At 40.4% G+C, this 27133-nt stretch overlaps 2 protein-coding genes across 4 annotated transcripts in view; one reads left to right on the top strand and one right to left on the bottom strand.

Annotated features, from left to right (window-relative positions):
• Positions 1-17432, bottom strand: part of CCDC191 (coiled-coil domain containing 191) — a 102303-nt gene extending 84871 nt beyond the window's left edge. The window contains exons 1-3 of the mRNA XM_036851672.1: positions 17265-17432; positions 14923-14961; positions 10627-10768 (exon numbers count right to left, since the gene is read on the bottom strand). Coding sequence (XP_036707567.1) covers positions 10627-10768; positions 14923-14961; positions 17265-17357 — 274 coding nt within the window. The 5' untranslated portion in view covers positions 17358-17432. The remainder of the gene's footprint in view (positions 1-10626; positions 10769-14922; positions 14962-17264) is intronic.
• Positions 17433-17570: 138 nt separating this feature from the next.
• Positions 17571-27133, top strand: part of QTRT2 (queuine tRNA-ribosyltransferase accessory subunit 2) — a 39570-nt gene continuing 30007 nt past the window's right edge. For 2 of the 3 annotated variants that reach the window (XM_036851627.1, XM_036851625.1), the window contains exons 1-4: positions 21838-22494; positions 24119-24339; positions 25089-25144; positions 26855-26931. In XM_036851627.1, coding sequence (XP_036707522.1) covers positions 22483-22494; positions 24119-24339; positions 25089-25144; positions 26855-26931 — 366 coding nt within the window. In that variant the 5' untranslated portion in view covers positions 21838-22482. Of the gene's footprint in view, positions 17758-21837; positions 22495-24118; positions 24340-25088; positions 25145-26854; positions 26932-27133 lie in introns of those variants that run through there. The other variant, XM_036851626.1, reaches the window with a different exon arrangement.

Genomic DNA, 27133 nt, shown 5'->3' with positions numbered 1-27133 from the left:
ATGTTGATAGTTTTAAATTAATTGGGTGGTCAAAGGAGGCCACACTGAGAAGACATTTGAGCAAAAAACGGAAGGAAGTGAGGGAGTGAGCCATATGGCTATGTAAGGGAAAATTAATCCATGCAGAGGGGAAAGAAGTGCAAAGGCCCTAAGGAAGTAGAGTGTCTAGTGTATTGGAGAAACAGCACGGAGGTGGTATGGCTGGAGGAATGAGTGAAGGGAGAGTAGTTGGAGATGAGGTGGAAGAGGTAATGTAGGGATCAGGTTTAGAGCAGTGGTTCTAGAGCAGTGGGGGTGATCTTACTCCCCAGTGGACATCTGGCAATGTCTGGAGACATTTTTGCTTATTACAACTGGGGAACTGGGTAGAGGCCAGGGATGCTGCTAAACATCCTACAATTCATAGGACAGGACCCACAATAAAAATTATCTGGCCCAAAATATCAACAGTGTTGAGGTTGAAAACACTTTGTTTAGATAAGTCTTGACAGCATTCTAGGTACTTTGGCTTTTACTCTGTATGTAATGGGAGGTTTTTGAGCAAAGAGGTAACATATTTTAAGAGCATCACTCTGATACTATGTTAAAATAGACTATACGGGGACAAGCTCAGAAGCCGGAGACAACAGTTGAGAGACAAATATCCAGAAAAGGGGTGATGATGGCCTGGACCTGAAGTGGAGGTACTAGAAATGCTCAGATTCTAGAAAATAATGTTTTGAGGTGGAGTTGACATGATTTGCTGATGGGCTGGATATGGGATGTGAGAGAAAGAACTCTATAAGGTTTTTGGCTTAAGCAACTACAGGATGGAGATGTCATTTACCGAGACAGGGAAGACCAAGGGAGCAGCAGGTTTGGACAGAAGATCAGGAGTTCAGTATCAGATGAGTTGGGTTTGAGATGTTTATGAGACATCCAAATAGGGATGTCAAATAGGTATTGGCTATATCATCTGGATTTCAAGGGAGAGGTCCCAGCTGAAGAAATAAATGTGGGTGTTGTCAGCATACAGATGGTATTTAAAGCCATAGAAATGAATGAGATCGGCAAAGGAGGAAGGTAGATAGAGAACTGGTTCAAGGACTAAGCCATGAGGAACTCTAGTATTTAGGGGTTGAAGAGATAAGGCAGAACCAGGTAAGTAGACTAGGAAGGAGAGACCATTGAGGTAGGAGGAAAATCAAAGAGTGTGATATCCTGGAAGCCAACTTCCATTTGGATTTCTTTCTTAGTGACATTCAGAAAATCTTCTTAATTATAGAGGTATGAGAGAAAATGTCTACTTTAGTATTACTTTCATCATTATCATACAGCTCTTACGGATAGGGCATGGGCATTTCAAAGAAGAAAAATGTCTATTTCAGTATTATCTTCATCATTGTTATTATCATTATTGCACAGCTCTAAGGGAATGGAGTGTTTCCAAATACTAAATGATGCCAAGAGACATTTAACATAGATAGGAAAGCATGATATGTAAAAATAGAAAAAAATTAATCAAGGTGATAGAAACTAAGTGTAAAAAGTACACAAGCAACAGACACTACTGGCCTTCAGAGGAAGGTAGAGAAAGGGAGCAGATATTTACTGAGTAACCCTGTGTACAATAGTTCACATATTTATAATAAATTATGTGTAAAATAATTTGGATCTACTAAATGCCATTTATTAGTAAATAGAGGTTTACTATGAAGTGCTCCAAAAGAACAAGGAAAGAGAACATCTCTTGGAGGGTTCAACTGTAGTAACGCTTCATGTTGGACCAGAGGCTTGACGCCTACCTCAAAGCAGAGTTTCTCAAAGTATGTTCCCCAGAACACTAGTTCTTACTGAATATCAATAGACAGCTGATGAGAGGAGGAAAAAAGGATATAAACCTTTGAAACACATGTTCTGTTCATACACTAGTACTTTCTAATGTGGATCACTTGTTTCTCAGGATATTAATATGTAATTCAAGATAAAAAGAATTCAGGTTCTAGGAAGCTTGGAAAATGGGGTAAGTAAATATATATTTAACTGCAGGACTTTTTGGAAACCTTGAGTGGCTAAAGTATATTGTGTATTCCTATTGGTGGGGTGGGAGAAGGGGTGGGTAAGACATAGCCTTGCCAATTTCTGAATCAATCTCCTTTCTCCAACTCCAGTACCACCGACCACCCAAGACCAAGTGCCATTACAGCTCACAGAGACCACTGCAATAGCCTCCCACTAGTCTCCCTTTTCCCTCTTTCTCTCCCCTATAAATTCATTCTTCATATATTAAAAAAATTATCCTACTACACCTCTGCTTAAAACCCTTCCATGATGTCTAATCATACTCAGAATACTATCTAAATTCTTTCCCCAGGCCTATAAGGCCCTATGTGACATGTCTTCCGCTCACTCCTGCAAGCTCACCTCCATGGGGAAGCTGCAGCAACACCGGTCTTCCTTCAGCTCCTCAAGCACACCAAGCTTGTACTTTAACTTTTTTTTTTTTTAACATCTTTATTGGAGTATAATTGCTTTACAGTGGTGTGTTAGTTTCTGCTTTATAACAAAGTGAATCAGCTATACATATACATATAGCTCCATATCCCCTCCTTCTTGGTCTCCCTCCCAATCTCCCTATCCCACCCCTCTAGGTGGTCAAAAAGCACTGAGCTGATCTCCCTGTGCTATGCTGCTTCTTCCCACTAGTTATCTATTTTACATTTGGTAGTGTATATATGTCCATGTCACTCTCTCACTTTGTCCCAGCTTACCCTTCCCACTCCCCGTGTTCTCAAGTCCATTCTCTACGTCTGCATCTTTATTCCTGTCCTGCCTCTAGGTTCTTCAGACTTTTTAAATTTTAGATTCCATATATATGTGTTAACATACGGTATTTGTTTTTCTCTTTCTGACTTACTTCACTCTGTATGACAGATTCTAGGTCCATCCACCTCACTACATATAACTCAATTTCGTTTCTTTTTATGGCTTAGTAATATTCCATTGTATATATGTGCCACATTTTCTTTACCCATTCATCTGTCGATGGACATTTAGGTTGCTTCCATGTCCTGGCTATTGTAAATAGAGCTGCAATGAACATTGTGGTACATGACTCTTTTTGAATTATGGTTTTCTCAGGGTATATGCCCAGTAGTGGGATTGCTGGGTCATATGGTAGTTCTATTTTTAGTTTTATAAGAAACCTCCATACTGTTCTCCATAGTGGCTGTATCAATTTACATTCCCACCAACAGTGCAAGAGGGTTCCCCTTTCTCCACACCCTCTCCAGCATTTATTGTTTGTAGATTTTTTGAGGATGGCCATTCTGACTGGTGTGAGGTGATACCTCATTGGAGTTTTGATTTGCATTTCTCTAGTGATTACTGATGTTGAGCATCCTTTCATGTGTTTGTTGGTAATCTGTATATCTTCTTTGGAGAAATGTCTATTTAGGTTTTCTGCCTATTTTTGGATTGGGTTGTTTGTTTTTTTGATTTTGAACTGCATGAGCTGCTTTTAAATTTTGGAGATTAATCCTTTGTCAGTTGCTTCATTTGCAAATATTTTCACCCATTCTGAGGATTGTCTTTTCACCTTGTTTATGGTTTCCTTTGTTGTGCAAAAGTTTTCAAGTTTCATTAGGTCCCATTTGTTTGTTTTTGCTTTTATTTCCATTTCTCTACGAGGTGGGTCAAAAAGGATCTTGCTGTGATTTATGTCAGAGTGTTCTGCCTATGTTTTCCTCTAAGAGTTTTATAGTGTCTGGCCTTACATTTAGGTCTTTAATCCATTTTGAGTTTATTTTTGTGTATGGTGTTAAGGAGTGTTCTAATTTCATTCTTTTACATGTAGCTGTCCAGTTTTCCCAGCACCACTTATTGAAGAGGCTGTCTTCTCCATTGTATATTCTTGCCTCCTTTATCAAAAATAAGGTGACCATGTGTGTATGGGTTTATCTCTGGGCTTTCTATCCTGTTCCATTGACCTATATTTCTCTCTTTGTGCCAGTACCATACTGTCTTGATTACTGTAGCTTTGTAGTATAGTCTGAAGTCCAGGAGCCTGATTCCTCCAGCTCTGTTTTTCTTTCTCAAGATTGCTTTGGCTATTCAGGGTCTTTTGTGTCTCCATACAAATTGTGAAATTTTTTGTTCTAGCTCTATGAAAATGGCATTGGTAGTTTCATAGGGATTGCAATGAATCTGTAGATTGCTTTGGGTAGTATAGTCATTTTCACAATGTTGATTCTTCCAATCCAAGAACATGGTATATGTCTCCAACTGTTTGTATCATCTTTAATTTCTTTCATCAGTGTCTTATAGTTTTCTACATACAGGTCTTTTTTCTCCTTCGGTAGGTTTACTCCTAGGTATTTTATTCTTTTAGTAGCAATGGTAAATGGGAGTGTTTCCTTAATTTCTCTTTCAGACTTTTCATCATTAGTGTATAGGAATGCAAGATATTTCTGTGCGTTAATTTTGTATCCTGCTACTTTACTAAATTCATTGATTAGCTCTAGTAGTTTTCTGGTAGCAGCTTTAGGATTCTCTATGTATAGTATCATGTCATCTGCAAACAGTGACAGCTTTACTTCTTCTTTTCTGATTTGGATTCCTTCTATTTCTTTTACTTCTCTCATTGCTGTGGCTAAAATTTCCAAAACTATGTTGAATAATAGTGGTGAGAGTGGACAACCTTCTCTTGTTCAGTTCCTGATCTTACTGGAAATGGTTTCAGTTTTTCACCATTGAGAACGATGCTGGCTGTGGGTTTGTCATATATGGCCTTTATTATGTTGAGGTAGGTTCCCTCTATGCCTACTTTCCGGAGGGTTTTTATCATGAATGGGTGTTGAATTTTGTCGAAAGCTTTTTTGCATCTATTGAGATGATCATACGGTTTTTCTCCTTCAATTTTTAAATATGGTGTATCACATTGATTGATTTGCATACATTGAAGAATCCTTGCATTCTTGGGATAAACCCCACTTGATCATGGTGTATGATCCTTTTAATGTGCTGTTCGATTCTGTTTGCTAGTATTTTGGTGAGGATTTTTGCATCTATGTTCATCAGTGATATTGGCCTGTAGTTTTCTTTCTTTGTGACATCTTTGCCTGGTTTTGGTATCAGGGTGATGGTGGCCTCATAGAATGAGTTTGGGAGTGTTCCTCCCTCTGCTATATTTTGGAAGAGTTTGAAAAGGATAGGTGTTAGCTCTTCTCTAAATGTTTGATAGAACTCGCCTGTGAAGCCATCTGGTCCTGGGCTTTTGTGTGTTGGAAGATTTTTAATGACAGTCTCAATTTCAGTGTTTGTGATTGGTCTGTTTATATTTTCTATTTCTTCCTGGTTCAGTCTCGGAAGGTTGTGCTTTTCTAAGAATTTGTCCATTTCTTCCAGGTTGTCCATTATTATTGGCATATAGTTGCTTGTAGTAATCTCTCATGATCCTTTGTATTTCTGCAGGGTCAGTTGTTCCTTCTCCTTTTTCATTTCTAATTCTGTTCATTTGAGTCTTCTTTTTTTTCTTGATGAGTCTGGCTAATGGTTTATCAATTTTGTTTATCTTCTCAAAGAAGCAGCTTTTAGTTTTATTGATCTTTGCTACTGTTTCCTTCATTTCTTTTTCATTTATTTCTGATCTGATCTTTATTTCTTTCCTTCTGCTAACTTAGGGGGATTTTTGTTCTTCTTTCTCTAATTGCTTTAGGTGTAAGGTTAGGTTGTTTATTTGAGATGTTTCTTGTTTCTTGAGGTAGGATTGTATTGCTATAAATTTCCCGCTTAGAACTGCTTTTGTTGCATCCCATAGCTTTTGGGTCATCGTGTTTTCATTGTCATTTGTTTCTAGGTATTTTTTGACTTCCTTTTTGATTTCTTCAGTGATCTCTTGGTTATTTAGTAGTGTATTGTTTGCCCTCCATGTGTTTGTAGTTTTTACAGATTTTTTCCTGTAATTGATATCTAGTCTCATAGTGTTGTGGTCAGAAAAGATACTTGATACGATTTCAATTTTCTTAAATTTAGCAAGGCTTGATTTGTGACCCAAGATATGATCTATCCTGGAGAATGTTCCATGAGCACTTGAGAAGAAAGTGTATTCTGTTGTTTTTGACTGGAATGTCTTATAAGTATCAATTAAGTCCACCTTGTTTAATGTATCATTTAAAGCTTGTGTTTTCTTATTTATTTTCATTTTGGATGATCTGTCCATTGGTGAAAGTGGGGTGCTAAAGTCCCCTACTATGATTGTGTTACTGTTGATTTCCCCTTTTATGGCTGTTAGCATTTACCTTATGTATGTGCTCCTATGTTGGGTGCATAAATAGTTCCAACTGTTATACCTTCTTCTTGGATTGATCCCTTGATCATTATGTAGTGTCCTTCTTTGTCTCTTGTAATAGTCTTTATTTTAAAGTCTATTTTCTCTGATCTGAGAATTGCTACTCTAGCTTTCTTTTGATTTCCATTTGCATGGAATATCTTTTTCCATCCCCTCATTTTCGGTCTGTATGTGTCCCTAGGTCTGAAGTGGGTCTCTTGTAGACAGCATATATATGGGTCTTGTTTTTGTATCCATTCAGCCAGTCTATGTCTTTTGGTGGGAGCATTTAATCCATTTACATTTAAGGTAGTTATCGATATGTATGTTCCTATTACCATTTTCTTAATTGTTTTGGGTTTGTTATTGTAGGTCTTTTCCTTCTCTTGTATTTCCTGCATTGAGAAGTTCCTTTAGCATTTGTTGAAAAGCTGGTTTGGTGGTGCTGAATTCTCTTAGCTTTTGCTTGTCTGTAAAGGTTTTAATTTCTCCGTCAAATATGAATGAGATCCTTGCTGGGTAGAGTAATATTGGTTGTAGGTTTTTCCCTTTTATCACTTTAAATATGTCCTGCCACTCCCTTCTGGCTTGCAGAGTTTCTGCTGAAAGATGAGCTGTTAACCTTATGGGGATTCCCTTGTATGTTATTTGTTGTTTTTCCCTTGCTGCTTTTAATATTTTTTCTTTGTATTTAATTTTTCATAGTTTGATTTTTATGTGTCTTGGCGTGTTTCTCCTTGGATTTGTCCTGTATGGGACTCTCTGCTCTTCCTGGACTTGACTATTTCCGTTCCCATATTAGGGAAGTTTTCAAGTATAATCTCTTCAAATATTTTCTCAGTCCCTTTCTTTTTCTCCTCTTTTTCTGGGACCCCTACAATTAGAATGTTGGTGCATTTAATGTTGCCCCAGAGGTGTCTGAGATGTCCTCAATTCTTTACATTTTTTTTTCTTTATTCTGCTCTGCGGTAGTTATTTCCACTATTTTATCTTCCAGGTCACTTATCTGTTCTTCTTTCTCAGTTATTCTGCTATTGATTCCTTCTAGAGAATTTTTAATTTCATTTTTTGTGTTGTTCATTGTTGTTTGTTTGCTCTTTAGTTCTTCCAGGTCCTTGTTAAACGTTTCTTGTATTTTCTCCATTCTATTTCCAAGATTTTGGATCATCTTTCCTATCATTATTCTGAATTCTTTTTCAGGTAGACTGCCTATTTCCTCTTCATCTGTTTGGTCTGGTGGGTTTTTGCCTTGCTCCTTCATCTGCTGTGTGTTTCTCTGTCTTCTCATCTTGCTTAACTTTCTGTGTCTGGGGTCTCCTTTTCGCAGGCTGCAGGTTTGTAGTTCCCGTTGTTTTTGGTGTCTGCCCGCAGTGGCTAAGGTTGGTTCAGTGGGTTGTGTAGGCTTCCTGGTAGAGGGGACTGGTGTCTGTGTTCTGGTGGATGAGGCTGGATCTTGTCTTTCTGGTGGGCAGGACTGCATCCAGTGGTGTGTTTTCGGGTGTCTGTGACCTTATTATAATTTTAGGCAGCCTCTCTGCTAACGGGTGGGGTGTATTCCTGTCTTGCTACTTGTTTGGCATAGGGTGTCCAGCACTGTAGCTTGCTGGACATTGAGTGGAGCTGGGTGTTAGTACTGATTTGGAGATTTCTGGGAGAGCTTTCGCTGTTTGATATTATGTGGAGCCAGGAGGTCTCTGGTGGACCCATGTCCTGAACTCGGCTCTCCCACCTCAGAAGCACAGGCCTGACACCTGGCTGGAGCACCAAGACCCTGTCAGCCACACAGCTCAGAAGAAAAAGGAGAAAAAAAGAAGGAAAGAAAGAAAAAAATAAAATAAAGTTATTAAAATAAAAAAATTTTTAGAAATTTTAAAAAGTAAAAAGAAAAAAAGAAACAAAAAAGAAAGAACAACCAAACCAAAAAACAAAGCCACCAATGACAACCAGCGCTAAAAACTATACTAAAACAAACAAACAAACAAAACAGACAGAAATCTAGGATAAATGGTAAAAGCAAAGCTATAAAGACAAAATCACAGAAAGAGGCATACACATACACACTCACAAAAAGAGAAAAAGGTAAAAAAATATATATATCTATATATTAAAAGAAAAAAGGAAGAGAGCAACCAAGTCAATAAAACAAATCTACCAATGATAATAAACTCTAAATACTAAACTAAGATAAACATAAAACCAAAAACAAATTAGATGCAGAAAGCAAACCCCAAGTCTACAGTTGCTCCCAAAGTCCACCGTCTCAATTTTGGGATGATTTGTTCTATTCAGGTATTCCAGAGATGCAGGGTACACCAAGTTGATTGTGGAGATTTAATCTGCTGCTCCTGAGGCTGCTGGGAGAAATTTCCCTTTCTCTTCTTTGTTTGTACAGCTCCTGGGTTCAGCTTTGGATTATGCCGCACCTCTGCGTGTAGGTCGCCTAGGGCATATGTTCACTGCTCAGACAGGACGGGGTTAAAGTAGCAGTTGATTAGGGGGCTCTGGCTCACTCAGGCTTGGGGGAGGGAGAGGTTCGGAATGCGGGGTGAGCCTGCAGCGGCAGAGGCCAGCATGATGTTGCAACAGCCTGAGGCATGCCATGTGTTCTCCCAGGGAAGTTGTCCCTGGATCTCAGGACCCTGGCATTGGCGGGCTGAACAGGCTCCCGGGAGGGCAGGTGTGGATAGTGACCTGTGCTTGCACACAGGCTTCTTGGGGGCTGCAGCAGCAGCCTTAGCATTTCATGCCCGTCTCTGGTGTCCACACTGATACCTACAGCTCGCACCCATCCCCATCTCTGGAGCTCGTTTAGGCAGTGCTCTGAATCCTCTCTCCTCACGTACCCCAAAACAATGGTCTCTTGCCTCTTAGGCAGTTCCAGGCTTTTTCCCGGACTCCCTCCCGGCTAGCTGTGGTGCACTAGCCCCCTTCAGGCTGTGTTCACGCAGCCAACCCCAGTCCTCTCCCTGGGATCCGACCTCCGAAGCCCAAGCCTCAGCTCCCAGTCCCCACCCTTCCTGGTGGGTGAGCAGACAAGCCTCTCAGGCTGGCGAGTGCTGGTCAGCACTGATCCTCTGTGTGGGAATCTCTTTGCTTTGCCCTCTGCACCCGTTGCTGCGCTCTCCTCTGTGGCTCTGAAACTTCCCCCGCCACCCCCCGTCTCCGCCAGTGAAGGGGCTTCCTAGTGTGTGGGAACTTTTCCTCCTTCACAGCTCCCTCCCACTGGTGCAGGTCCCATCCCTATTCTTTTGTCTCTGTTTTTTTTTTTCTTTTGCCCTACCCAGGTACGTGGGGAGTTTCTTGCCTTTTGGGAAGTCTGAGGTCTTCTGCCAGCGTTCAGTAGGTGTTCTGTAGGAGTTGTTCCACATGTAGATGTATTTCTGATGTATTTGTGGGGAGGAAGGTGATCTCCACGTCTTGCTCCTCCACCATCTTGAAGGTCTCTCTGTACTTTAACTCTTGATGCCACCTTTCCCACTGCCTGGGATGCTCTTCCTCCATCACAGCTCACCTGGCTCTTTCTTGTCATTCAGGTCCAAACTCGGATGACTTATCACTACCTGACCATTTATTTTTTGTTTTATTTATTCCCACTCTAGAATGTATACTCCATGAAAGCAAGGACTTCATCTCTTGTTCATAAACTGTTCTTCCAATGCCTAAAATAGTACCTGGCACAGAGTAACAATTTAATATGTATGTGGAATAAATGAAGAAATAATCTGAAAAACTGGAGACATAAATGATACAAATGGAAATTGGCTTCCAGGACATGGCACCCTGGCTTTCCTCCTACCTCAGGGGTCTCTCCTTTCCAGTCTTCTTTGCTGGTCCCTCCTGATCTCTTCATCCCTAAACAGTGGAGTTCCTCAGGGCATCAGTAACTAAAATACTGAATTCCAGAGGAGTAAATGTTTTGGGGAGGCAGGGAGGTGAGGTCAGCTTTAGACTGTCTTCATAAGGAACAAAGTTGATTTATAAACTAGTGGTCAGATTATCTGTATGATAGTAGATCAAGTTGACAAGCTGCCCTCTGTGCCACAGGATTAATATCTTACACTTACTAGATAACTGTGTTATGTCAAAACTGCCTCTGGATGTGGTTCTACTTCAAGAGACAAAATAAGCCTTAAATGTAAACTGACTTGTAATATTGGAGTTAGAGTAAATTAGCTTCAGGGAAGTAGAAACAAACAAAAATTAAGAACAAGAGAAAGAAAAGCTTTCATTTCATACTTTGAAATACATTATGAGTTTTGCTTTAGTAAGTTGTACTCCAAAGAATTGTTAACATCGCAGCAAAAAATGCATTCTCTTACCTTCTGCATAGACTTCATCATGATCCTCTATTTGCTCAGGTGTTTCCAAATCTACAATTTGGCCCCAAAGCCTTCTGGATAAATCTGAATTTCCAGCAGAAAATGCTTTTGAAACTGAAAATTCTGAAGCTTTCTCCACTCTCTTTAAAAGAAAAAAAGAAAAAATCCACTAAGATGACAGCTATCTTCAGGGTTAGAGAATTTCTCTCCTATTTAAGAATGTGATTTTCTACCAACTACCACGATACTTTCATTTTTCCATTTTTAAAGGAACTCTGAGGTTTAAACATCCACCCTAAATAATTTCATTCATTAAACATGCGATTAATTACAGTATTTTACCAAGTTTTAACAGGTGTTCACAATGTTCATATTTGAACAAAAGGTAATTTAAGCTTTAGATAACTTTTGTTTAGAGCATTAGTAACGGGATCCTGACACCTGGATATTTTATTTTTAAAAATATATAATATTTTTTTAGTTTCTATACCACTAGGACTTGCATATGAATATGAACCAGAGGCAGGTAGCTACACTTCCTCAGATTACTACCTCTGAAAGGAACTTCCCATCATATATTAGGCAAAATGTTAAGTTCAAAACAAGTGGGATAAACAGAGTCATTGAACTGCAGTAATCAGGAATATTTTAACTCAACAGTGAGAATCTAGTAAACGCATGGCCAAATTCACAGGAACGGGGAAGGCATTAGTAGAGGCGGACAAACGCTTGGTGTTTCGGTTTACCTGCACGGTACAAAAAGTGTATTTTACAATTAATCCCCTGACTTCCCCCCTTCGCCCCACAAGCTGGCTTTTCTCCATGCCTGTTGTGTTCCCAGCCTTCCAACTCAGGTAGTGACAACTCTATTCCTTCAGCTCATCAGGACAAAAATCTTGGAGGCCTTCTTGAATCCACTCTCTGTTATCCCACACATAATCTGTCAGGAAATCTGTTGACTCTAATTTGAAGATATATCCAGAAGCTGACCCCTTCTTGTTACCTCCAGTGCTCTCATCCTGGTCCAAGGCACCACCGTCTCCTGACACGTTTTCTGGAATAGTCTCCCACCACAGCAGCCAGAGAAACCCTTTTACAATGAAAGCTGTCTCATGCTAACTACACTCCAAACCCTTCAATGGTTCCCTAGCTCACTCAGAACAGAAGTCGAAGTCCTCATGACGTGCTCCGTGGTCCTGCAACATCAGGCCCTTGGTGAGCGCTCTAAGCTCGCCCGCCGCACCTCCCACCGCTCACCCTACCTCAGCCGCTCTGACTTCCCTGCTCATTCCTCCTTAAACGTGCCCAGCGCACTCCCACCTCAGGCCTCTGTGCTTTCTTCCCCTCTGACTGCTCTCCTCCAGAAGGCCATACTACTCTTTCCCTCCCCTCCTCAAGTCTTTACTCAAATGTCACCTTCATAGCAAGGCCCGCTCTGACTACCCCTTAAAGAACTGTAACCGCCCTCCTCCTGGCTCTCCCTGTTCCCCTCGGCAGTTCTGACTTTCTCTATAGCACTTATGACCTTATAACATATTTTATCGTTTATCGTCTCCCCTAACTTGAACATAAGCAGGGATTTTTGTCTTTTTCATGCGGGAAACCCCTAGCACCTAGAACAGTGCTTGGTACCTAACAGATGCCCCATCAATGTTTGTTAAAGAATGAATATGTTAAAGAGTTATTCAAAAAAGCCACACTTTCCCATAGTTTATATTGTTGTCTGACCTATTTTGAAAACGATTTTTCCTCTTGCCCTTCGTGGAAAGACCGGTAGTACAACTGTCAAAACCTGCCATGGGCTTTACCTTTTAAACTCTCAAGGGTTTCATATACTAAGTTTGAATTAGACAAAAGCAGAGGAATAAAGTTGAAAAGGCAAGGGTAACTTGGAAAAGATGTAGAAAATAGAACATATGGGAAAATATATGAATCAGAAGAAAAATGATCTAATCAGGGTTAGAGTCAAGAAAGTATCATTTACTCTTTATGAGGTCACTCTGGAGAGATCTGTTTCCCACATTATCTTTCCATATATGTCCCCTTCTTCCATTTTGAGTGAGTGGTCCACTCAAGTGGATTTGGAAATCTTAGTTCTAGAGGTTGTAACAGTTTAGGGTACACCCAGAGTTGGGATATATTAGGGAACAAAATCAGACAAGAAGACAGAGGAGTGAACAGAGAGGTATTAAGAGAAGCAAGAGGAAACAGTGTCACGAAAAGATAATGGAGGAGAGAATTTCTAGAATAAAAAAGTGATAACTGTATCAAACAGACCTTAAAAAGTTTGAGGACAAAGAACGGACCACTGGATTTAGTCAGGAAGTCATTTATGACAACTTTCTGTGGAGTGGTAAGCAGTAGAAACTGAAGGAAAATAATTTTGGACACAAGAGGGTAATAAAAACACAAAGGCAAGGAGTCCAGGCTATACATCCAAAGATACTGGAAAAGAAAAAGAAATAGTATGGCAATCAGAATGGACTGCAGGGTGAAATGAGAACTTCTTCATTTGTTGCAAGACGGGAGATTTGAGGGTATAATGGAGAAAGAGCTACTGCAGAAGTTTTAGAGGAGTGATAAAATCTAACCAAGTCAAGCTGGCTGACAATGGCATGAAAGAGGAAAATGGTGCAGACAAGTCACAGCAGAATTTTATCCTTCTATTTTACCTAAATCTTCCCCTCTGGAGGAGATGATGACTAAATGTACAATTAAGCCCTGCAAAGGCTTGGCATTCTGACTTTCAACACTGACATGCAAGCGGAGCCTGACGGAGACTGAGAAGTGGGCTTCCTAGAGGCTAGCCTCCATGATGGTGGACCCATTTTACTGTCTTCTAAATCAGGCCTTCTGCAGAAGCCAGGAAGCTTCCCTGGCCCCATTTATATGAGCGCCCCACGCCATGAGCTTCCACTGCATCCTTAATTCTCCCAACAATTTAAAGTAAGTTGTTTAGCCCCCCACTGGACTATAAACTCTGGGAAGGCAGAAACTGTACCTGCCCCGTGCACTGTTTTACTGCCGGTGCCCAACATAGTGGGCTAGTACTTGGCAGGAACTTAATAAATACTGGCTGGATGAAAAAATGGTTAACAGTGATTATATCTGGGCTAGGTTCCACCTGGCCTGGTGCTCATAATGCCTGTCAATTTAGATAAGTAATAGCTCTTCAAAATACTACCAGGCAGAAGGATATTTTCCCAGGAAGATACTACATGATTTTGAAACATGTGGTGCACAAATGAGTATGGCAAGTTGCCAAAATGACACTCGGAGGCACGCACCGGAAGTGGTTTAATGGTACTTTCAACTTAAATGGTACTTGGACTCAAAAATATACGTCTCAGGACTTCCCTGGTGGTGCAGTGGTTAAGAATCTGCCTGCCAATGCAGGGGACACGGGTTCGTGTCCTGGTCCAGGAAGATCCCACATGCTGTGGAGCAACTAAGCCCATGAGCCACAACTACTGAGCCTGAGCTCTAGAGCCCGCAAGCCACAACTACTGAGCCCACGTGCCACAACAACTGAAGCCTGCGGGCCTAGAGCCCATACTCCACACCAAGAGAAGCCACCGCAAAGAGAAGCCCGCGCACCGCAACGAAGAGTAGCCCCTGCTCGCTCCAACTAGGGAAAGCCTGCGTGCAGCAACTAAGACCCAGCCAAAAATAAATTAATTAATTAATTTAAAAAATATATATATATACGTCTCAGGCCTGGAAGAGACCAGAGGTGATCTAACCCAATCCACCGCCATCCTCTACCCCCACTAAACGCTCAAACATATTCCTCATTAGTCCTAACATTAAGTGACCATTTAGAACCCACTTGAATACCTCTAGTGATAGAAAATCCATCTGTTTATAAGAATGCCCACTCCATTTTTGGATTGCTTTAGTTATTAGAAGATTCTTGCTTGTGATGCATGCATAGCTTTTACCTCTTGTATTGGTCCCACAGGTCAATGTAACTACAGTACGTTCTTTCCAGTTACCTGGGGAAAGCCACAATGTCCTCTCCTAAGGCTTCTCCTCCCCTCCTCCTTTAATCCTCTTCAGATGATCCTCATGGCATTTGAAAGGGATGTCTACCTGTTATCTTGTCATTCATGCTTTTATGAGAAGCCACAAAATCATGAAAATGTACTACAGTACAAAACTAAGGCAACATATATAGTCACATGGGAATGAAAACAGCAAAATATATGCAAAATGGAGACCTATTAGTATTCCTATTCCATCTGATCATGTGTGACTCTTAATTCTCTTTCTATCTTAATTATGAAATATCCTTACCTTAATCCAGTATTCCACATTGTCAGGGTCAAACACAGGCTGTAGATAATATATACAGAATATTAGTACCCAGCAATGTATCTATCAACTTTGCCATTTTAATTTGTCTTTCTGGTTGAAGCATGTGGACAAGCGTCCTTTAGTCTTTCCCCAAAGCAATGCATTAGAAAGTTCAGCAACAAAAAAAATACAGAATGCTGGCAGAATGAAGAAAACACGAAGCCTTCTCTGGAACGACTTCTGACTGCTTTATCTCTTACCTAGGCCCATCTCCAGATTCTGATTTAATTGGTCTGGGGTAGGGCCCATGTGTCAGTATTTTTTTAAAGCTCCCCAGGATTAAAAGCCAAGATAGAGGAATGCTACATATAATATTCCTTATAAAAACCCAAATAAGCACTGATTAATTAGCCAGATTATTCAAGTGTCATGGAAACAAATCTGCTTGGAGAAAGGTGAGCGCCTCTCCCCAGACCCCTCTTTTCATGAGTAACTTGTATTTACCTAGAGCAGGGACATTGTTTGGTCCAATAAGAAATGGGGGGGGGCAGAGTGAGGGATAACCAATCTTCCACTGTTTTACAGAGCAAAAATAAGGCAGAAATCACATAAATTTCTACCCAGGTCAGTCAGATATTAATCTGAAATTAGAAATCAGACCAGTAGGACACCTGCTTTCTTCACTCTCTGTTAACTCTCAGAAGTTTGCAGAATTCCATCTAATAGCAACTTAATAGAGGTATTTGCTTTGCTAATAATTCAGGTGGGTTTTTAAATAAATAAGGGAATATGTAAACAAACATGCTGACACATACAGGAGAGAAAGGTATAATACTATCCTTCACTTATATAACACTTCCCCTTCAAAGCACCTTACAGATAACTAATTAATGCAGCTGTACTGCTGAATAATTTTGTCACTGCAACAAAGAAACAGCTGATCCTATTCAAACACAATTGAACCTCAAGGAGCTCTTGTGTTTTTACCTTTCTATCCTCTAGGCAGTAACAATGAGCACTAGCAGCAAAAACTTTCCTTTTGGGGTCCCCAAAACTGTCCCCAGTTTTTACCGTTCATCATCAAGTTTATACCCATAACCTACTTTGGATCCAATCTATTATGGAACTGGTACAACAGGAGCAGACTCTGTTTCCAAGTCTAATGCTCCAGTCTGCACACTCCAGCATCTGGCGCAAGATATTCAGCAAGTAGAGTATGTCCAGTGCATTATTTAGCTGGTATACTTAGAATAACCTGCAAGCACAATTGCCTAGGGGCCTCAGAGACGCCACATGTCTACAGAATATTTTTTATGGAGGTGTAACTTAAGGGTGAAAACAGCTGTAAGCTGAGAAGTCCTCTATTTGGTACTCCCAGTTACATTTAAAGCATTCATTTTTGTGACTGTTAAAAAAAGTAGTCTGTGGGGCTTCCCTGGTGGTGCAGTGGTTGAGAATCCGCCTGCCAGTGCAGGGGACACGGGTTCGTGCCGTGCTCTGGGAAGATCCCACATGCTGCAGAGCAGCTAAGCCCATGCGCCACAACTACTGAGCCTGCATTTTGAGCCCGCGAGCCACAACTACTGAAGCCCACGCGCCAAGAGCCCGTGCTCCGCACCAAGAGAAGCCACTGCAATGAGAAGCCAGCGCACTGCAACGAAGAGTAGCCCCCTCTCGCCACAACTAGAGAAAAGCCCGCGCGCAGCAACGAAGACCCAATGCAGCCAAAAATAAACAAATTAATTAATTAAAAAAAAAAGTAGTCTGTGTAAAGCACACTCCGTGTGACTGTGACTTTGCACGTGTCATTTACACGTTTCAAGTTTACAGTGGGGTTATCAGTTTTCCATGTCTTTGGATGCTAATGCATCAAAGAAGGTGGCAAATATAAAGAGGATCTATTTTTTGATTGTTTCTAGAATTTAGATTTTCAAGTGAATCAAGTATTGATATAGTCAATATCCACTTGCATTTCTGAGTTCATTTTAGATACTTTATGTAAAACTAGAAGGGGAGGAATATGAGGCCGAGGACTTAAGGTGAAGATCTTACCCCTCCAATAAAGAAGTTTCCTATGATTTGCAAAACATTAAAAAAAAAGAAAGAAAGAAAGAAAAGAAAGAGACATGAAACCGTGCGGGAACTTCCCTAAAACCAGGAGTGGTGGGGAGCAGGGATAGCTTTAGCGCAGTGCTGGCTCTCAGTGGGTCATGGCAGGAGCGGACCAGGTAATGATGCCCCTGGGGCAAGAGGGAGGAAGCGCAGGTGCGGCTGCGGCTGGCCTTAGGGCGGGTCCCCGCCTCCCCTCCCCTCTCCAAGAGCTCCCGATAGGAATGGATCACCTTGGTGGGACTCGGCTTCCTTGTAAACTGTTTCCATCCATTCAGCCCCGACCTCTTCCTTGAGGAGGACCTTTTCTGGGGCGCCAGAAGCATTTTCCAGGTTCAGGGCCGGACTTCGGCTAAAGCTGAAACAACCGCTCCTTTGCCCAGACTGCTTCCGGGTCTCCCTGGGAGTTGTAGTTCCTCTGCCCACAAAGGCTGCAGGTGTGGGGCGCCGCCGAACCACCACTCCCAGGAGGCTTTGCGCAGGCGGAACGTGTCTGCTCAGTTACCCATGGCAATGGTAGCAGTCCCTCGGCCTTGCAAACACCAAAGCTCATTTTCAATTACCTTTGCCTTTTCCTGGCGCCCGGTGATGACGCAATGCTCCCTGATTGGCTCTGCATCGGAGGCGGTGGTTCAGGGAGCCGAGAATTGTGAAAGCTGGACACGTGGTAGCGAACGGCGAGGAGCTTAAGGGGTCTCAAGCCCAAAAAAGTTGGGAGGTTTGCAGGTAAGTGCTCCCTTTCCCTGTTGGTGTGGGAGCTGCTACGCGTAAGGGGAGGCTGCTGCGAGAGAGTCGCGTCGCGTCTAGATGCTTCCTGGTTGTGTTGCGGTAACTGTGATTGTACTCGCGCCATGTCTCTTTCATTTTTCTGGGTCGCCTGGTGGATCCTGGCTTCTATAAATCCATATTCTCCCAAATCGTGTGAGCCTCACCGCATCTCAGAGAGAAAAGTGTCTCCTTTCGACCGGGCTCTGCTTAAAGGTCAAGTTTCCGTGCGCAAGTTTTTTCTAGACTCCCCAGGATGCTTGGGAGGGTTGGACCGATCTCGAACACCTGATCTAAGCGCTTCGCGAGGTCTGGGGCCCCTGAAGACGGCCCATGGAGTGAAGCTAAATCCATCGTTATTGACTGAGCCTAGGTGTTCCCGGGGACAGTCCATGCTGGGATATGTAGGTTCATAAGGCAGGGTAGAGATTTAGACCCAGCTACTTTGTAGTTGTATGACCTTACGCAACTTGTTTAATAACTCTCGGACCCTCAATTTACTCATCTTTAAAATGGGAGCTATAGTACCTAAATCATTAGAGTGTGGTACCCATTAAAAAATCAATGTATGTAGAGAACTCTGCCAGGAAACGTAAACTGAAATAGACTTGAGATTTGTCAAAAAGATCAGGGAAGCTGTGCCCTCAAGACTACTGCAGCAATCACAGGACCTGTTCTGTAACTTGAGTGTTCATCAGAAGGGTGATGGTAGAATAAATTGTGTTACATCCAAGCTATGCAATATCATGAAGTAGTTATTTTAAAGGGTAAGTTAAATTCTGTGTCTCTTCTTCAGGAAAAATATCCGTTGTGTATTCCTGGGCGAAAGCAAATTTCAGAGAAGTGCTTATAGTGTAGTATATTTGCATGTTTTTAATTAAAAAACACCCTTTCCCATACAAGTATATTTAAATGTTTGTGTGCATATATAGAAAGGTTGTAGAGGTTGGAGGATGGATAGAGGCAGAGAAGGGAAATAAAGGAAAACAAGAACAGTAATAACAGTATAGCGAAATGGAAAATATGACTGTAACATTATATCTTAACATTACAGTTAATATATAAACATTGCATGTGTTTATGGACAAGATGGGACTTCTAATAGACTACCAGCCTATTAGAGTACAGCCTCTAAAGGCAGACTTCTATGATTTAAGTGGCTCTGCCACTTTGTAAATGGTGACTTTTTTAGCCTCGGTTTCCTCATCTGTAAAATGCCCATAATAATAGCATCTGCCTTAGATTGACATGATAGTACATAATAGTGGAGTTAACATGTGACTAACAGGACCTGATACATAGTAAACAACCAATAAATGTTGCTACTGTTGTTGTTATTTCTTTAAATAGGTGAAACTAATTTAACTTTTATTGTGATTACTGACATATGGGGACTTACTCCTGCCATCTTATTTTGTATTTTCTATTTTTGATGTGCTTTTTGGTCTCTTTTCCTCTTTTTTTCCCTTAAGTATTAACCAAGTTTTCTTTATCCTTCCCTGCCCCTCCCCAGCGGGTTTGGGAATTATCCATTTTCAGTAATCTTTTAATGCTTACTTAAAAATTTTTAACACGCATACTTAAAGTTTAACATTATTCATGATCTCTCTCCTCCTCCCAAATAGTGTAAGAATTTTAGAATAGTACCTCTGAATAATCTCCTCCTCATCTTCCGTTACTAGTTTCTAGAATTTGAGTCCATCATTTCTATATGTCTTTCTTAGCCAGCTCAGTGCACCATATTGTTTAGAAGTCCTTCAGACTTTTTTGGCATGCGTATACAGACAGTGTACAGTGTGTGTTTGTGTGTGCATATTTATAAATATATATATGCAATTTTTCTTTTGCAAAAAATATGTTCACCTAAGCCTGCTCTTTTCCCTCAGTGTATTGTGGTCATCTTTCCATGACAGTCTGTAGAGAATCCATTAAGAAACATTAAAAAAATCCCTTTTTTCCTAAGGGAATGGAAGGAGGGGAGAAATATGTGGCAATGGAGGTATTAAGATACGTACAGTGCTGCCACAAGTGCAGGGAATCTTGGTTAGCCCTGGTAAAAGCATAGATCTACTTGTCCTTAAAGTGATTAAGAGTTTTTCCATTAACCATTATTTCCAAATGGCTCTTTTAATGGTTTTTTAAGACTTTACCAGGAAGTGAAAATGTAGATGTTTGTATATTGAGAAAAGCACAACCCCAGAAATCTTAGAAGAGACTCACAACAAGTGAAAGGGAAAAGGGTAATGATATGAAGCCAAATAAAAACCAGTTAATATTTTGGAGACCGTTAGTTTGTTTCTTGAGAACTTTGCTTGGATCAATAGACTATATCACTCGAAAAGCATGTTTTAAAAATATGTACATGAGGGCTTCCCTGGTGGTGCAGTGGTTGGGAATCCGCCTGCCGATGCAGGGAACACGGGTTCGAGCCCTGGTCCGGGAGGATCCCACATGCTGCGGAGCAGCTGGGCCTGTGTGCCACAACTACTGAGCCTGTGCTGTAGAGCCCGTGAGCCACAACTGCTGAGGCCCGTGTGCCTGGAGCCCGTGCTCTGCAACAGGAGAGGCCACCGCAATGAGAGGCCCGCGCACCGCAACGAGGAGTGGCCCCTGCTGACCGCAACTAGAGAAAGCCCACGCGCAGCAGTGAAGACTCAACGCAGCCAAAAATTAAAAAAAAAAAAAAAAGTACATGAATATGTGTATGTGTGTATATATTATATTCACATTACTCTGTAATAAAAACTTTTTGTGTTCAAGTCCCTAGAAAAAAGGTGCAATTATAGAAACACTAACCACAAATTGATCAGTAATGAGGAAAGGAGAAAGCTGGGTTCAAAGCTGGACAAAGTTGCATGTTATTTTTTAAATGTTGATTTCCAGCTAAAGTACGTTCTCTGATGCTTTCCTCAGATTTCTTAATATTTGCATTCATCCTCACAATACACAGAATCACCAGTAACAATTTATCTATTACAGTACTTTTCTTTAGACACATTTGTCTACTTTTCCTTGCTTATACTTTTTCCTTTGATGCCGTGTCCATTTACTGTGATTAGGGTAGGACTCTTAAGATACCCCGAACAGCAGAATGTGAGTACATAGCATCAGAGTCCCATACTGTGGAGAGAACCAAGTGGGTATTTCTCTCCAGCTGACCTAGTGGGTTCAGTACACTAAGCTAAGGATTTTCAATTTCATCCTTAAAGTTATGGAGATTAAACTTTTGTGCATTGTATCACAGGAGGACCCATCTCTGCATCTAAGAGCATGGTGGCTGAGGTCCTCTAGAACTACAACGGACCTGTAATGACAGACCTTGGGTTAAGAATGAAGGAAGCTATTTCTTCGATTGAGGAAAGAGTGGGAAAAGGAGATATGCATATACAGACATTGTATTACTCCCACTTCAAAGATGTAATCAAAAGCTCAGGCCTCTTGGCAGAGACCTGGGTTCTAGACTAAGTCTGATTAATCTTGCTTAGCCTCAGATTTGTTATTGTGGAACGGCAGAGGGGATGATGAAGTTCATGAGGTGCTCTCAGTTTGGCGTCTCTGGTAGTAATGGTCAGACTTAACTATTTTCAGCATTTCTAAAGTCTGATGGCAATCATACATTACCTGGGATGTCAAACAGAGGTTTACTAAAGCACTGCGGTTTGTTGTTTTTACCTGGAATTGAGTTAACTTGACATGGAAAAGCACATTATCTCATGCTTGTCAGCAGCTTTGATTGTCAATCTTTTATGTTATTCATTAATAAACTGGAAAAATGAAAGGAGGGTTTGATGGGGAGAGATAGTAATAAAAATTGGTAGCATTCTAGAATCCTAAACTTCATTTTTCACACATCCTAGTTTTATCCTATGAAGGCTCTTCCTACTTTTATATGGATTTAATTTAAAATACAACTCGTGTGTACATTTAAACTCTTTACAAAAACTTAAGCAGCTCAGATAAGACAGAATTTTTGGAGTAAGGGGAGGAACCAGCAAATTCTTCTCTCTAGGCCTTTCTGAAAACACGCGGGACAATGCAGTTTCTTCCTTTCTCAGATGTATGTGAGTAGTAAGTGCTAAGTTGTTGCAGTATTAGTAATCTGGGTCCATTAAATTTTCACTAGTTCTTATTTATGTTTCAGAAACCTATTGTTCCATATTTGTTTATCAGTAAGTGATTGATTAGTGATTCTAATAGTCAGAATAATAGGGTTGATTCATTAACTTTGAAGTGAATTTCTTACTTTCATGCTTCCCCCGCTTCAGTTCTCTAGAACTTACTTAGATTGCAGAATACATTCTTTAACTTTGCTACAAATGGCTTCCAAGCTCTGTTAGTTTAAAAGATATTTATCACTTGAAACCAGAAGGTTATGTGTATTATTTGATAAATCAATAAGGAGTATGAGGGACTTCCCTGGTGGTCCACTGGTAAAGAATCCACCTTACAATGCAGGGGACGCAGGTTCGATCCCTAGTCAGGGAACTAAGATTCCTCAAGCCTGCGTACCACAACTACTGAGCTCGCACACCTCAATGAGAGAGCCTGTGGGATGCCCACGCGCTCTGAACCCCGTGAGCCACAACTGAGAAAACCTGCCCGCCACAACTAGAGAGAAGCCTGCGCGCTGCAAGGAAAGATCCCGCATGCCTCTACGAAGATCCCGCGTGCCGCAACTAAGACCCGATGCAGCCAAAAGTAAATAAATAAATAAATAAATAATAAATCTTTTTTTAAAAAAGGAATATGATTGTATAAACTAATGACTCTCCTTTTGTATTGTATTTTCTATATTACCTTCTCATTAGCCTGTAATTTTATTTATTTTTTTGGTATAAACTTTCTTTTATTTTAGCAGTTTTAATGTGTAATAGCATGGCTTTTAAAAAATAGCCTTTATATTACCCTTTGTTAAAACATAATAACTTTTTTCTCTTAACACTCTCCATTTCTGTGGGTTCCAGTGAGACATTTTATCTTTGTGATAACTTGAAATAATGAAGGTAGAGTCACAGAAAATTGACCAGCCTTTCCCCAAATACTTATACTATTTTTTATAATTCATGTTTAACATGAAATCACTTATTGAACCATACAGAAAGTAGTTATTCTTTTTTCTAAAATTCAAAAGACTGTTAACTATTTTATTTCAATATAAAAATTTATAACTCCCAAAAAAGTAATATTTGCATTCCTGAATATTTTTTAACTAACAATAAATAATGCTTATTTATTTGGTAACATCTTAAACAATGGTTGACTTTCAGCGTGTGGTTTAGTATAATGCTTAAGAGGATAGGATCTAAGGTTGGAACCTCTCAGAGAGCTGTATTAATTTATCTATTAATAAAACTGGGCCTAGCCTAACTGGCAAAAATTCCAGAGGGTATGGTATCAATACTTGCTGCAGAGATGCTGGTATTTCAAAATGCTGGCTATCCAGTGACATTTTGCAAATGATCTGCCATGCCTGGTTACTAAGTTTTACAGGGCATTTAAAGAAGTGGGGCCCAGGATTTGCTTCACTGAATAATAATTAATTAACACAGTCCAACAAAGTAATTGACCATGTTTTCTGATTTTTTTCCCTGTGTATCTGTGGAATTCAGAAAGTATATCTTTTTTGTTAATCAAATATTTTTCCTTCCCAATTATAAGAGTAATGCAACGTTGCTTACGAATTGCATGGATGTGCCACACAGTTTCTCACCTCTATTTGGACACCATATAAGAACAAAGTTGGAGAATAATCCCACCTCTCTGACATAACCTCTGTGTATCTTTTGATGTATGTTCTTCCATATATTTTAATAAACAGCAGAATGCTGTTTTGGAATCTGTTTTCTTCATTTAATTACATATTAGGAAAAATTGCTATGTTGCCTAGTATTCTCTCAAATTAGAGAAAGAAAAAAAATGGATCAAATCAGTAATCAGTATTTCCTAAGCAGTATGACCTTTCTCTATACACATTTTCATGGCTGAGAGCAATCCTTGGCTTCACAGTGCTCTTTCCATGATTAGTCTTTACTTCTGTCCTTCTGCTTGTTTGGTTTCCATCAGCTCGGACAAAATTTCCATGACTGAATTTAAATGTGGTTGATGTCATCATATTGTGCTGGGACTTTGGGGAAGGTGTCTTATTCTCTCTGTGTCTTTTCCCATTCCCCTATTCCTGATATCTAAAAAAATCCTAGACTGGAAGTAACAACAAACATGCTATCTTTTTTTGTTTTTTTGTTTTTTGTAGTTTGCTTGGAAAAATGTTTAGCTTTTAGATGTCATGGAACTCCTTCTGAATGTAATGTACTTTTCTTATCAGGACCTAGAGGAACCCCTTAGGATGAAGCTAAGTCTTACCAAGGTGGTTAATGGCTGTCGCCTAGGAAAAATAAAAAACCTAGGCAAAACAGGGGACCGCACCATGGACATTCCAGGCTGCCTTCTGTACACCAAGACTGGCTCTGCCCCACACCTGACCCATCACATGCTGCATAAAATCCATGGGGTTCCTGCCATGGCTCAGCTTACACTGTCATCACTGTAAGTATGAGACGTGATCGTTCACATGTCAACCCTGGCAGCAGCTTGGTTACCTTAATAAGGTGTGGTAAAGAGGAAGACTTTTTTGCTTACGTGCAAAATTTGTAGGTTTTTTAGAATGAAATCAGAAGAGAGATATCAAATATTATACATCATCTGGCCCTAATCTGGAATCATGGGCCAGACCTACATGATAGAGCTGCTTCACTTTTCCATACCGCCCTCATTGCCACTGCTCCCAGCGGTGACAGGGCCTGGAATACTCTATGAGGGCTAAACTTGGAACCTAGGGGCTGTCTTCACGCACCAGCCTCAAAGTTTTCTCTGTCTCTGCACATGTTCTACTCTAGGGAAACAACTAATGGAGTGAGATCATTTTGTGTAATGTACATACTGACCTCATCCCTAATTGAAGAATCTGCTATAAGATCAAATAACTCTGTAAGACTGTGTTAATAACAGTGATTTTAAAGGGACAAGGGACAAGAAGAAAATCTAGATATTCTGAGGCCATTGCTCTTTGCCAATTTCTCCTCTCACAGAACCACTTGCAAATTGAAGAGCTTTGCTCTGGCTAATGAACCCAACCTAATGAGTGGGGGACTCTTGAATAATGGTGTACTTGGTTGTTTGAGACTACATTTACTGTCAGGTAGCTTGTTGGGGTGAGAAGAGGGTTTCAGTTGTTGCATAGAGTATCTGTAGAATGATTCATTATTATGTTACATAGTTTTCTGTTTTGCTTACAGGGCAGAACATCATGAAGTCTTGGCAGAATATAAGGAAGGAGTTGGAAAGTTTATAGGTAAAAATTAATCAAGTTATTTGTGTGTGCCTTGTGGTGTATTAATTTGGAGGTTGGAGATGCTGTTTATTCTTTGATCCTTCATTCATACATTTATTTATTCATTAATTTAATAAGCATTTAATGAGTATCTAAGAACCAGGAACCCCTTTGAACTGGGGATTCAAAGATGAGTGGGAAACAATTGCTGCCCTCATGAAACTCAGAGCCTAGTTGGGGTAAAGATAAACAGGTAATTCTAGTAGAGTGTGGTGACTACATTTGCAGGATCAGGTGTAGATACATGTATCGTGAGAGCCTAGAGGAAGGAACACATAACCTGCTGTTGGGTCCATGTGGAAGGAGGTCAGAATAAAGGAAGGATTCTTGACAAAGAAGATGAGGGGGCGCCTTAGCTGGGTCAAGGAGGAGTAGGAGTTAGCCAGGTCAGGAGGTGGGTGCAGTGGTGGTGGGAGACAGGTGTGGGCAGACACTCCAGGCAAAGAGCAAAGACCTAGAGGTGAAGGACTGCATGGGACACACCTAAGATCCAAAGCGGGCTTGTCATGTTTGAGCCTAAAACATAAGGCAGAGGATGAAGTGTTTATATTCAGCTATATTCTGATATGTGAATATTATCTTCTGTTCCAGAAATAGGATTTTGAATGCTGATATATGTGTCCATTTATTTATAGGAAAAGCTTAGCAGGGACAGCCAGAGAACCAATTCTTCTGTAGACCATTTTCTTTTGAAGCTTTTTCCCAATATCTAGGACTCACTTAAATGAATGAAGATCCTGCTTCCATTGGTTATTCAGTCCTCTGCTTCTGAGGGAAACTGCATGATGACTTGGTTGTCACAAGGGCCTGTGTTTCAGTAGAGGAATTTATATAATATCGTTTTCCTTGATCTGAGACCAATATTAATAACCAGCTTTAAAGTATACAAGCGTATAATTAAGTGAAAATAGCTAATATAAGCTTTCTAGAGATAATTGTAATAATTGAAATTGTAGACAATAAGGTGGAGAACTGCAGAGATTTTTGTTTGCTTTATATTTTTGGTCTTTTTTCAGCAAAATTCTATTTCTTTTTTCTTATGAAAATGCAGCATATGAAATTTAAGTACATATGGCTTAGTAAACTTTTTTTGGATTTTTTTTTTAAACAACTATCTTTTTGATGAAAGAACCTAAGAAACTGGCATCTTGAGTAAATGAAACTTATTGAAAATGAGATCCATTTGCAATGTCCTGCAGCTTTTCTATAATTCTGCCCCTAGGGACCCATGGTGTGGGCTGGATTTATTATTAATAAGATTACCTATTGACTGTATAATTTCATCTTTCCAGTAGCTAGTTCCCCTTGGATAGTGCCTAGAATGACCATACTTGATATTAAATTCTTCAAAGCAAATCAAGTAGGGTCAACATATCATTAAACACTTTCATCGTATCATACTTCAGGTTATACCTTTCTTTTGTAGCAACTCACTATGTCTTTAGACATGAACCTTTACGTTTAATTCTTCTTTTAGGTTAGTAGGTTTCAAAGTAATCTTTTCATTCATGTTGACAGGCCTCCTACAATTCTAAGATAAAGTATGAGCAATTTATTGTGTTTTAGACTTGCTTTATCCAGCAGTACACATTATGAAGCTGCTCTCTGTTACAACACAGTGTAATTGTTGATGTAAGTGCTCTCAAGGGTTCTTTTTTTATGTTTATACAGGCATGCCAGAATCACTCTTGTACTGTTCGCTGCATGATCCAGTCAGCCCTTGCCCAGCTGGTTATGTAACAAATAAGGTATGTTCTCAGAAGGTCCTCCAAGGCTGAAGGTTTTTCTCAGGAAATCAGCCTATGGGATCTCTCAGATGCAAGGATCCCACTGCTTGGGGTGCTGACCCATTCCAGACCCCTTTATGCCTTCTCTTTATTTCTACGACTATAGTGGGATGGTGTGGTTTATAGGAGTTAGAGTGGGGCAGCCCAAGGATGAGGTTAAGGT

Source organism: Balaenoptera musculus, chromosome 4 (genome assembly GCF_009873245.2).
Source record: "Balaenoptera musculus isolate JJ_BM4_2016_0621 chromosome 4, mBalMus1.pri.v3, whole genome shotgun sequence".
Classification (NCBI taxonomy): Eukaryota; Metazoa; Chordata; class Mammalia; order Artiodactyla; family Balaenopteridae; genus Balaenoptera; species Balaenoptera musculus.
This window is presented reverse-complemented; position numbering and strand designations above follow the sequence as displayed.